The 14,003-nt window shown below is 31.4% G+C and overlaps 1 protein-coding gene across 3 annotated transcripts in view; it reads right to left on the minus strand.

Annotated features, from left to right (window-relative positions):
- Positions 1-3,613: 3,613 nt before the first annotated feature.
- Positions 3,614-14,003, minus strand: part of cpx (synaptic transmission protein complexin) — a 283,368-nt gene continuing 272,978 nt past the window's right edge. For all 3 annotated transcript variants that reach the window (XM_071585035.1, XM_071585037.1, XM_071585033.1), the window contains one exon: positions 3,614-9,520. In XM_071585035.1, coding sequence (XP_071441136.1) covers positions 9,447-9,520 — 74 coding nt within the window. In that variant the 3' untranslated portion in view covers positions 3,614-9,446. The remainder of the gene's footprint in view (positions 9,521-14,003) is intronic.

The following is a 14,003-nucleotide window of genomic DNA, read 5'->3' on the forward strand; positions in this document are numbered from 1 at the left end:
GTGTAGGAAATTTATGGAATCGATATTATATACATGAATTTGTGGGATTAAGGTCCAATGAGTCCTTGAACTACTGAGCAGAGGGTCCGGGGGGATTCTGAGTGGTTCTCTGGGCAACCTCAGCTTCACCTGAGCTGCGTGATTTTTCCGGCATCAGATCTTCCTGGGAAACCATAGGTGGCGAACTGAACCCCTTACCCTGATGTGTGAATTTCACCCACCATATAGAGCTTAGTATGAGGTGAGCTCTATTCTCATCAATAAAACCAACCATTGGCTTAACTGTAGTTGGGATGTGTATGGTTTTTTGCCACACAGTTTAGATAGGAGATGTGAACTTTTATATTCTCTGCAAGGGGCAATATTTCTGTCTTGAAATGGTATTTAACAATGTGTAAATACTTGTATTATTATTTAATGGATAAAATGTACAAACTATGAACATGGCAGTATAGCTTCTCTGATGACTTTTTCTATGTATGCAAATTTTGTTGTATGGTAACATTTTTGCTTGCTCACCACTAATGCTAATTTTTCATAGTTACAGTTTAAAAAAATGGATTACATATAACATTAGTTTTCATATTGATGGCAAGCTCTTTGAAAGTATCCTATACAAACTTCACACATGTGACTTCAATAGTAATTTTATGGATGATTCTAAAGCTAAAAAGGAATTCATGGATTTACTAATGTCATTTAACATCTATGCTATCAGCAGTGAACCTACTAGAGTTAGTGCTAGTTCTCAAACCATTTTAGATAATTTATTAACTAATATTGACCTTGAACTTGTGTAAACAAATACCATTAATGCCCACCTTTCAGGTCACTACCCACTTCTTTCTACCATTGCTGGGTCCACATCCAACAAAAGTAAAAAATACTACAAAAGGCATTTATCTGATCAGTTTATGATCGCCTTTTGTGACTTATTAAATATCCATGAGTGGTCTGATTTGTTTTCCCTTAAGTCCTTTCACCTAAGCTTTGAATATTTCTATTCCACCTATCCACATTACTTTGAAATCTGCTTTCCCCATGTCCTGAAGCGTACAAAAAAAAAGCTCGTCTGTTAAATACAAAAGTCAGCGGGTCTCTGATGAAATTCATTGGCTTTCAATGAAAATGAAAGAAGTGGCTGTGTATTACAAAAGCAAATCAAATCCAGCTGGCCGTCAGGAATATTTAGTACCCAAGAAAAGTTATCGCCAAACCTTACGGTGTGCTAAAAACTTTTCTCCTACTGTAGACTTACCAATGCAGACAATAAATTTAGAGAGATTTGGAAAATTATTAATGAATCTAAGGGTACACATAATTCACAACAAGATCTTCAACTGCATGACTCCGCTAGAAAATCCATTCCAGATTACTGTAAAATGGCCTTCATTCTGAATGATTTCTACCTATCCCATCAAAATCTAACAGCTTCAGTCAATTCAGCTAATTATTTTCATATACCTTACACATACAATTAATTATATCTATTCCCCTGTTCAACCATGGAACTGACCAACATTGTCAATAAATTCCCGAACAAATTTAGTCCTGCATTAGAAGGCATCCCAGGGATAGTCATACAAAGGTCATTTAATACTATTGAAGATCAGCTGTTATTCTCAATGAATGAATCCCTAGAAATTGAAATTTTCCTGAGTCCTCTTAAATCATCCAAAATAGTGCCAATATTCAATGGCAAAGGTTGCAAAAGCAAAGCTTTTTGCCAAAGCAATATTTTAATGTATTCTAATAAAGGTGAGGCCTTAGTTTGTGAGAAAGCATTCTTTCTAGAGAAGAATATATTTTTTTGTGATACTCAATAAGAAGTATAGGAGGTAGTAAGTGAGTGCGATCAGAGTTACAGAAAAGGACTTTCTATACAAAATCATAAGAGTGATGGCTAAAGCACACTGTAAATTGAGGAAACAAACAAAGAAAGGCATCAGCATAAGTGGAATTCCCTTAAAGATTGTTTTTTTTCAGAGATTCTAGTTTTTATCTTTAATTGTTTGCTTGGGTGTTTGTGGAAAAGGTCAAAAGAAAGACCTTAGTTTCATATGGTTATTTTTGGGTTTAAGGGTTAGTTCATGGGATTTCGGGTTTGGGATTAATTCATGGAAAAGATTATACTATGTATGTTAATGTTGGGGGCTTTTCATTGGCCTTATGGTTTGAGAAAATCTATTTTTTAATTGGGAATAGGATTGCGAGGAAGGAGTTGGAGAGATTGTCTCTTAGAATGGAAGTCTTAAGTGGTCTTAAGTCTTAATCCAAATGACTTAAGAATCAATTAAAAATTTCTGCCTATATATTCATGCATTTGAATGGTAAATTTATGTTAAATTTAATGGCTTATAAATTTGATATCGGTTTTTTGTTTCATTAATGGCTAGTAAAAATATTTTTTGATTGCCCATTATTGATACTGGCCTTGATTTTCTCCACTTAATGGCATCCTCTTCAAGAGAGTAATCCTTTATACAGGCAAAATCTTTTTATGCATTGGAAATACACTTCAAGAGACAGTTTACAGAGGTATTAGTATGTTTATACAAGGTATTTCTAGAATGCCTACGCAAGAAATGATTAAGATGAAATAAAAGAGAGGTTTCAAGGAGAGCTCATACTTTGCATATTATTAGCCATAATTTTATTATTAGTTTTACAAGTAAATTAAATCTGAAGGGATCAGCTGCATTATGAACAAGCCTTGTTAGATGGTACATTTTCAGGTTGTATTCTACCAATGATTATCAATTTACTGGGGGTTGTGGTAGTTCAATGGATAAACCACTGGTCTACTTACCAGAGGGCTCAGGTTTGTTTTCTAGGGGTACCTCACAGAACTCTGAGCTTCACCATAGCAGCATGATTTTTGGGGTACCAAATCTTTCTAGTAAACCATAAGGGATGCAGGGAAAGGAATGACTCCCCTTCCATGAATTTCACATGTTGTTAGGCTAAGTATTGAGCAAACTCTACCATCGCCAATCAAGCAACCTTTGGGTTGGTAACTATAGTTTTTCTTATTGCTTACTTTAGTTTTTGCTAACCCATTTATAGAAGATATGGATATGGAAGCTCAGAAATGGCTTTTTGACATGGCAATTGCAAAATTTCAAGAGTAACATCGAATGATTTAAGGTTCATCTTGAAAGTTTTGGGACTGCTTATGTAGCTTCATAGCAAAATTATATCTTTCTCGATTTAAAAGGAAAGGTTGTAAAAATAGAGGACCAATCATTATTAACTTGCTTGTATATTGATACATCACTTCCATTTTGCTTCAAGATGGGCGTGCTCTAGTACAATAATGACTGTGATAAATATGTTCATCTTTAGTGACCTGTAATTTCATCATAAGTGGAGATGTGTTAGGTTGAACATATTTATACACAGCACTGAGAAGTTCCTTATTATAGATTTTTTTGGATTTTGCTTGCTTACAATTTGGTTGAAATAAAACGATATTTTGTTTGTATATCTTTTTTATTTAATTTGTCAGTTCTTAACTGGATTCTCAACAGAGACAGTTGGCACTCTGTCAAAAGGTGTGGGAGAGAGCATGCAGGTTTTTGAGAGTGATTTCACAATGACAGACTATTTTAACTTGAAGTCCAAATTTACTGTGTAATTTATTTTTCCTATGTAAAGGCTGCCAGATAGCTATGTCTATGTGTTTTCTACTCTCGCAATCACAGGAACAATATATATTCATGTATATATACAAATGCACACACACTAGCATCTTGTTTTATAAGGCTCAAAAGGTACTTTCATTTATGTATTTTTTTTGCATACATGTGTAGCATTAAATGATTTAAATCTTACCTATACAATTGTGTCATGGTATTTCACTTCTCTAGTCAAAAACAAAATTTCCATCACATTCACAACATTTTATAAAATATCCAAAAATGCTGATCGCTGATTAACAGGGCTTGCTGTAAATAAACCTAGTAATGTTCAATGGTTCAAGTACACATTTGTGGTTCATACAGTTGAATATTTACATGGCACAAACCAAAAGTCAGTGATTATATCAGTGGCTATTTATAAGGTAGTTGGACATATTAGGTATATTTCATAAAAGCAAATTATATGGCAGCATATAATTCATCTATAGGCTATCATGTTTACCAATGAGTATGGAAAGGTTTTACATGAGGAATGGTTTACAAAACTGTCATTTCTGAGTGAATGATGAATATGGTGTACCATTCAATAAAAGTTGGCTGCCATAATGTTCAGTAACACCCAGTTGTAGCCTACTTTTAAACAGATGTCCACACATTAAGAGCCATATCATCAAGTAAATTTTCGTCAGTTATTGGCATCATTTTTCAAAAATGAGCTTCAAGTGAAATGTTTTCTTTAGAAGGTAGGTACTGAGGAATGATGTTAATGGGACAAATCAATGTCTAGCTAAAAGTATCAAACATCTGTCAAAGTAAGGCTAACATTTGGGTCACTAGATGCCATACTGTGAATGATTTTCATATCTATATAAGTTTCTCTTTTTTAAATTCACAGCAATGTTTGCATTATTATAACTAACAACAATAGTAACAACAACTTCATCTCTCTTCATTTCATCTCCTCTCCAAAACAAACAGGCTCCTCAATACAACTTCTAGTTTAGAATCAACACAAGTCACATCATGTTTAATAATTTACCAACACTCCTTTATTTCCCATCTTCTAGGATAGGGAAATATGCCAAATATAGTGTTTCCTCACAATCCTTATGAGTTAACATTCTATGTAATTTTCCATAACCACATCATGTGTACAAAACCAAAAATACCACTATCTACAGTAAATTATGGTTTCCCTATCATTTCTCAATAAGAGGGCTTTGAACAGTTATAGCCCTGGGATATAACAAGATTCGATGATTGTTTTCGGCTTTCATGTTATTAGTTCCCCTACTTGTGTGAATAAATCAGTGAAACAGAAAGGTATATAGTTTAGAACAGGTTTACAAGTGATAAATGAATGATATTCAGAAAGCCGCATAAAATTATCAGCAAAATCAAATATTCTGTTTGGAAAAAGATTTTTACACTTTTCCAAGCATTTTTAACACTAAACCTGCTGCATTGTTGACCCTGTATTGATAGTAACCTTTAAAACAAACTCTTTAATACACTTCAGCTAATTTCACGTTTACAACAATATTTAATATTTTACTGCATTATTACACTTAAATAATTTCATCACTGTACAAATATGAAATGCTTTTTACACCCATTTATTAAAGCATGCTCATATTGAATAACTTAGGTTGATGGACAAATTATAACTCTTCAAAAATTGAAATATTTAGGCAAAAACCATTTCATTACTAATCAGGCTAATATTTTGAGATTATTAATTTAGAAACATCAGTATTTCTATCACAGGTCTTTGAGTTTTCATATCTTTCAATTTAACCTGCTTATAATGCAATAAAAAAGATAATTCAACAAATAAGAGAAAATTAAAGAGCTATTGGGAAATATGATTTAGAGATAAGTGCAAAGTATAGTATAAAGAAAGGTCAAACAAAATTTGAGCTTACTTGAAAAGAGAGCAAAGATTACTTCAAGAGGATTTACATTAATGATAGAAGGAACAGCTACAAGTACACAGAGAATTGCTAAGACTGTGTGTATGATTATTCACACTAGAAATTCCACAGGTAACACATTGAAGTGAAATAATGAAATTAATACTTTCACAGATACTTATGCTCATATCAGGCAAAATAATGTTGTTGAAACATCAGTTGAAGGTTGCTAGGTCACATGGCAGGTTGTAAGAAACAAATTATTCTACTTCCAAACCAAGAATGCAATAACCAAGGATGCAATAACCAAAGATGCATGATAAGTAATTTTGAAGATAAGTGTAGCAAACAGGATTATTAATGGGAGCATATTTTAATATTTAATTGTTGTGGAATAGGTATCCAGCAAAATGCAAGATTAGTACGTGTGCATGCATGTAAATTCAGCACTATTTCCTAATGCAAAAACCACATCTCCCAAACACACCCACCCAAGTTGATATACATGAGTATGATGTTGTATTAATTGCCTAATTAACCATTTGCAAGAGATTACTTTTTTCTGCACCATTTGAACAAAAATATAAGTTAACTATTCAGGATGAGATGAAAAACAAAAAAAATACACATCTTATTAAGGCAGTTTAAATTATTTTACATAAAGGAAAGCATTATAAAAATGGAACGACCCAAACTCCATATTAGCCACTTAATTACTTCAAGAAATGATACAATGCACTTATATTTCTATGAATAAAATAGAATTTCATGGTCCCCAATAATAATAAGAATCACAAAATTTGTGGGATCCTTCTATAGGAGAATTCCTCTGCTATGTTAAGTTTTAAATAAATTTAAAATGAAGAATAACTGCCTCTTTCCATGACAGTTGTGTTAAGGATAAAGCTGACTAACAATTATCATTATATTGAAAAATATTTACTGAGTGTGGCTTTTACACAGTTTTGTAACAATGTTAACCTGGCGTATATCATTAAGATTAATTCACTCCAATTTCATAGTTAAATTTTCAATTACTTTAAGTTGGAAACACAATTGTAATTTTAGTAATTTGCCAATTATAATTTTGAGTGTTTAAATTTTTACAGTATTGTTATTTCTATTTTCAAATGAATGAAAGGGAAGTTATCTTGTTCATACAATAAGAATTAAATATTTAAAATGAACCATGTAAAGAAATATTAAATCAATTTGGCAACAATACAATAGACAAAACGAGTTATAAAATTTTTGCTTGGTCAAGGGTTTACACTTATTTAAAAGCCAATTAATTCTCTACATATTGTAACACACAGATGATAGATGAGAGAGCAGGGGCAGATTATAGTAATTTATTCTATTGCTAAAATTAATTGTTTGAATGATTATTAATTATCCCTAAATCTTTCAAAAGATATAACTATGGACTTAACTAAATGTCAAACTATATGTAATATGCTTTATTAACTAATTGACATTGAAGGCCTCTTATTTTATAATAAAAAATTTGGAATTTTATATTAGCATCAAAATATTAATACATCAATGGACCAAACAAGTTGTTCTTATTAAAGATGTGAACAGAATATCATGTTTTATCTATCATAAACTGTGATAACTGCTTTTTTCAATCTGATGAATTTTTGAATGAGTGACTTATGCCATTTGCAAAATGTGATTTTTGATATGGTAACATATGCCACTGATATCCTGTCAACCAGTGAACTATTCTCCTTCCTGGAACAACTTTCCAATGCTCGCTATAAATTTGGCCAATTATTCAAACAAATATTTGTATTTTACAAATTGTAAACTGTATAAACCAAAAATATATAATTATCAGTTCTGATAGCATCTTTCAAACAACTCAGATATGCTCATTACTCTATACACAAAATTTATATGCATAAATTCAAATATTACACATGCATTCTATTTCCAAATTTATCTTGAGATGAGTGAAAGATGCAAACCTAATTTCTGTAATTGTTAAAACTTTTGTTGGTATGATGCTAAACAAATCTATCAAATGACTAACATAATTGACATCATGAACTTTCACGAAAATTGGCTGCTTTGTGACTATGGTCAATCTCAATTAAGGTATTAATATATTCCTGAATTCCTGAAATATATTCCTGAACACTCACATAATGCTTATTCCCTTAGCAAAGTGCAAACATTGAGTCTGATATGATGGGGAATGGGAGAAGTTACCAAGAAGGAGTTTCCAATGTAGGCAATGCTTAAAAAACCAAGTATTGGTCCATTATAATTTTCCCTGAACCAGGGTGTGACGCTATTTCATTGCGCAATGAAATTCTTGCAAATAAAACTCTAAATAAATAATATTTCCTCATAATAAGATATTTAAGGGCAGACCGTAGAGTTTGATAGTAAGTATAAGCATTGGCTACACCCTTACTATAATTTATAGTAAGGGAAATCCACACAAAGAGAGAATAATGTATTAGATCACGCTATAAACTGCATAGAGAAAATTGCACACACAGTAGAGAGAGAAAGAGACAGAGGTCATGATAGCACTTGAAAAAGTGCTTCAAAAGAGTTGATTCAATTTATAGGTTGGGCTATGACAACACTTCTACATTGCTTTCAAACAACAACCATGCACACACCCAGAGAAAAATCAGAAGATTAATAAGCCTGAGAGTAGAAGGAAGGAATAGAGAACTCTGGATAAGTTGAACTAAAAACATTTTTTGTTGGAATCACTCTTAAGAAATCAAACATACCATACTGATTAGATGTTGAAAACTCTGAATCCACATAAATGATTTAAGAAGCCATCACTGGCGCAAGTCCAACATTGTGATCATTGTACAAAATCTAACACATAGGTTTTCAAGTGTAAAAACAGCCAAGAAGGCATGAGTTAGGATGTTTCCTCACATATTATCTCCAACTACCAATTCCTTTCTTTTTTTATTAGTTTCTTCAAAATCTAGTATAAAACTCTCATGCAAAATAACTGAGGGTACAAAAACTTTAAATTTTCTTTGTTTTGGGAAAACACTCGCTCACACACACATTTTTAAAATTTGCTATGTAACATATCTTAACATTATTATCGGCAGTCACACATCCCATTCAAGCCTTATCTTCGGTCCAGTTTAAACAAGTCCTGTGGTCTAAACAAACAAGTAGGTCATTACAGATATAAGATTCTGAACATCACCTCTCATGCAGCATTTTACAAACTATATGTAAGGTTACTCATTTTGAAGAAATGCCTCTTTTTCTCTCTCTTAATCACCAACAAAACACAACATTTCAGCTCCTCAGTTACAGTTCCAACTGTGTTTGGATGTTATCATTGCAATCTACTTGATTCAATGATTTTTTCTAAATACCTTAGCAATTTTCATTAAAAATTTAAAATCTCTTCTGTAATGGCCTTTACTGTAATTAATGCCTACCTGTCACAGTTTATTAAAAGGTTTCCTGAATTTCCATAAATAATATATCCACAATACTATCCTTTCAACAATAATTTTCTTTAAACGAAAGAGAACCCAAACTTATGCGGTCGCAATTTTCAGCACTTTTCTTGTTTTGACTAAGGAGGCTATTTTTCCAGCACTGGATTTAAAACAAAAAATACTTCCTCAGATCTTTTGGTTACCAGGATAGTGTTGTAATACTAGCTGAAAAAATACAGTGAATAACAAAGCAATATTTTTTTAACAGTACCACTGAATTCCTCCTCTAACTTTGAACCAACAATGGAATGGGCCAGGGAAATACATTTGTTTTTGGTGTTGGATAAGTGAGAGGCGGAGCTAGGAGGGGAGAGTCGGTTGAGGGATATTTGTATTGCAATGTGGAATCCCTCCTCAGCAGCCATCTTCGAGGTAGGAGGCAGATGCTCTCACTGAAGGGAACATTTGCTTTCAATTTGGGACTTGATTTCATTCACTTGTGTCTCTATAGAGTTCTTCAGTTCTGAAAAAAAAGCAAAGTAAAATTTCAGTACGTAGTGATCATTGTACCATTAGGATGAAGCTATACTAGTTTGCCAGTTAATTTTTTTTGGCTTCTGATTTGTCATGCCATAAGAAAAGTCAGGTAAATTCATGCTAAGCAACTGAATGAGTCTTCAGCAATGTAATTGCAAGGGAGAGTGCAAGGGAGTGCAACTACATGTGTATTTGAGGATCATCTTCAAGCTAATGATGTCAATGAGAAATAACTTCCGGTTACTCACACATTTGACTGAATACTAATTGATTGTTTACAAAAATCTTTAATCATAGCTTTAGTCAGGTGTTCTTACCTTTATTGCAAATCCTGGTACATTAGATGAACTTATTCCATGATTTTTTTCTAGCTTTGCAGCTTTATGAAATAATCAGTCCTCTTTCATGAGATATAAATTATTATCAAATGTTTTAATTGATGACTGATGTGAAAAGAAATGTCTTTCATAAAGTTCCAGGCATTCAATATAAATACCTTAATTAACAGCTGAAACTGGAACATTATAATGATTTTGAGTGTATGTTGAAAATTGGTCACAAAGAAAAAATAACTGAATGGGATGGTGTGTATATGAGTGAGGCGACTGTGAGTTCCAACAATGGGCTCATTTCCAAAGGTGCGTTTCTGAAAGTCCCATATATACAGAAATTGAAATGACCCAAAAATAAACTGTCAAGGATCAAAGATTGGCCAACCTTTGGAAAAGAAACAATATGAATCTGTTGTTTGATAAGCACTGGATTGAAGTTAAGTTTAGGGCACTTCAAACTACAGCGTTTTGAAAATAATTTAAAATTGATTAATTTTTACCATTTGGTTGGATGAAAACTCATGGAAAATTCGAAGTAGCATAAATAAGGTTTTTAAACTAGCAAGGGCTATTTTGCTCGGAGCATATGGAAATATGTATTCCCAAAATAGTGTTCCTTATCCCATGATCAATTATTAAGTCACCAACATTGACTTAACTCTATTGTCCATTGGCAAGCAGCTCTCATTTTCTCCTAAACTGCTGTATCCCATCTTAATAATATCCCATTTGGTCAGTCGAGTTCACTTGTTCCTTCCTTGGGATCTTCAAAAATATAAATAGTCTCCCTCAAAATTTAAGCTTGTGGAAGCTTAGGAACAACACTGGCGTGAATATAAATGTATACACAATTCACAATAGCTATAAGAGGTTTTCTCTCAATGTTTATAAAAATTTGAAATGATATTGTGGAAATAAGTTAGTTGACCAAATAATGGGTAAGTTACTGACATATTCTTTGACTTTGCCATCCAAGTGACCTATTGAACAGATGACAATGGATACCAAGGGACACATAAACTGGAAATTTAGAAAAACTGATGAAAACCCTTGTAGTCAATTATTGGTCCAAGAAAAAATGGTCAGGGAAGATACTGAACAGGGATCATGCTGAATTAGGTCCTGCCTGGCACCAGTCTTTTTACTCTATTATTATTTTTTATTGTCTGAAGTATAACACAGACTAAAAAAGTAAAAAATATTATTGATACATCATGTTACTCTTTTAACACTTATTTTGCTCACATATGAAATTTGATTAGGGCTAGATTAAAGAGAAATAGATTTTTGATTGGCATACTGAGTGCTTCTTTTGCTGTTGCCATTGCTAAAAACTAAACCGAGAGAAAAACCAAACTTCTGGTTTTCCCTTAAAAAAACCAATTCATTGTAGAATTCTGTCAAAACAGGCATGCCTGCATATGAAGCAAATTATTTTGCTAAATATTACACATTGACCCTCTCAAATTTTGATTATGTCCTTGATATCCCTATTTTAAAATTTGTTGAAAGAAATATTTTTTAATTCAAATTTTCCTAGCATATAATTGGGTAATTTGAAGTTAGTGCATGTATATATGTATATAATGTAGGTAAATAATCCTTAAATAGTCCAATATTTCCTTAAAATAACTGGGTATTTGGTTGTGTCCAATCACTACACACTGTTTTTGGGACAAATTTGGGCCCTCTGCCCTCTTCTATATAACACTGCTATTTTTTTTTCTCTCTTCGTTATTATCTCAAAAGTTTAGTCATCAGCTCCGTAGTTTATTGCCCATGAAAATTCTAATTGATTTTGATTGATTGAATCATTTGTATGTGTTTGACCAAAACTGATTCTAAACTGGTTGGGAAATTATAAATAATAAATTATATTATATTATTAACACTTTTAAGTGTTCAGAGTATTATAGATAGAAGATAATAATTTTGATGGAATTTAGCTCCGTCTTCCTCGGAAGAAACAGTAGTACCAGTAGTATATATAAATTTGTATTAAAATACTACTATAAAATAAGAAAAACTGCAGACTTATTTATATATATATATATATATATATATATATATATATATATATATATATATATATATATATATATATATATATATATATATATATATATATATATATATATATATATATATATATATATATATATATATATATATATATATATATATATATAGGTCTTTAATATGAAAAATTATAATTGTATGCATTTTTTGATATCAACATGATTTCATTTCAAGAAAATTAACTTAAAAACAACACATGTATACTTTTTTTTACTTATAACCATATATTTTATCACTGCAGCCAAATTATATAGGGTTGAACTTTCTGCCAATTTATTTTCACTTGAGGTATATGCACATTTCAATGTACAGACAAGCATTTAAAATGTGAACTACATTACCTATGTAATTTTAGTTGACTTATTAGGCAAAGAGATACACATACACTATTAACAAAACCTGTATATTTATAATATTTGAGCTAAATTTTTTGTGTCACTTTCAAGGAAGCTTTACCTGATCCTGAGAAGGCACTTTCCTTAACAAGGTTCAACAAAATAGATTGTAAAATAATTTTATAAAGTTTTTGAGATAATGAATTACTATTAATGAGAATGCATCGAAATAGATGTAGCTACAAGTATTTAATACTTAAATAAGAAATTGATAAGTGGATTTTAAGAATCACAAATCAAGACCAGGGTTATATGAATAAATAAATTGGTTTTACAAGGTGTAAGTGGATCATGTTAGTTCATATTATATCTTTGAAATAATGCTGTAATCTATTAAGTAACCAGGAAAAACCTCCAACATTAACAAACCATATGTGTGTAGTCATGGATAGTCATGGCACTATTTCTAGACTACTTGTTTCAACTAATTATGTGCAATAGCCTTTCGTGCTTTATTTTGCTTGAACAAAAACATGCATTTTTAGTATATTCATTTAGCATGGGAGTAATGAAAATGACAGTGACTATTTCAGTAAGAAATCATTTGAGGGTTGTTTTTGAGATTAAATGTAAAACTCAAGTTCAGAAGCTGATGATCTTGCAGAAGTTTATGTAAATACATTTTTTCACAGAAACGGAAGTTCATGTTTAAGAACGCTAATTGTAAGTTATTTAATTTTTAGTTCACTAAGGATGATTATTCCCTGGAATGACAAAAGTTATTATCACAATTATATTTAGGCTTTTGAGAGAGCAGTTGTAGATCAAGAGCCATCAATTTCAAATAACATATGCATTCTAAAATAATCAGCCACATCAAAATTAAGGGAGTGCAAAGCTTCATTATTGATTTCAAAGCAAATCAATGAAAATTCTAGTGAGTTGAATCATTTTGAAAAAGATTTAAATAAAATTGCATAACTGGTTGCATACCTATAAGCAAACTTTCTGGAATGCAGAATTACTATTGCAAAAAAATAGTACTTTTATCGGTGTTTGCATAAATATTAAGCATGGACAAGTGTGATCCTTGAATATGAGATTATGTTTTTGAAAAGGTTATGGTGATAATATACGAAAGATATTAATTCAAAAGATTTCACGCTTAGTATTTATATTAACTCTGCCTGAGACTAATAGAGTATATTCACTATGGATGTACATCTATACATGATATAAATAATAATGGTTATCAAAGTAGCTCAGAAAAAATCAGTGAATTATGTTTCTTAGGTAAAATATCTGCTTATGCCTTGCTTCTGAGGCAATCAAAGCAAGCAGAGAAAAGTTTGTGAGATTTTGAACTAACACTAGTGAGATCTAGGGAGAAGTAATTGCATTACATGCTTATTTGACTACAGTATATGTATCTGTTTCAAGTGAATTCATTGCTAGTTGAGTAAATTTTTTACTTATTTTCGTTAAACTATAACTTTGATAATCTAATATAATACAATAGAATATTTATTTTATCAAGTAATAAAAAATTAAGTCTTACTTTTATTATTTGTAAGTTTTAAATGTAAAAAAACGTAGCACACTCTCAATCAAGGCCTTTAATTAATTATGGAATGGCCAATGCAAGTGAACCAAGTCCATTCTTAGCGTGTTATGGAATGTGTGATGAGAAAAAATTTATATCAATTGTGTGAATTGAAACGAT

This window comes from Hetaerina americana, unplaced genomic scaffold (genome assembly GCF_022747635.1).
Source record: "Hetaerina americana unplaced genomic scaffold, ioHetAmer1.1.p SCAF_2, whole genome shotgun sequence".
Lineage (NCBI taxonomy): Eukaryota > Metazoa > Arthropoda > Insecta > Odonata > Calopterygidae > Hetaerina > Hetaerina americana.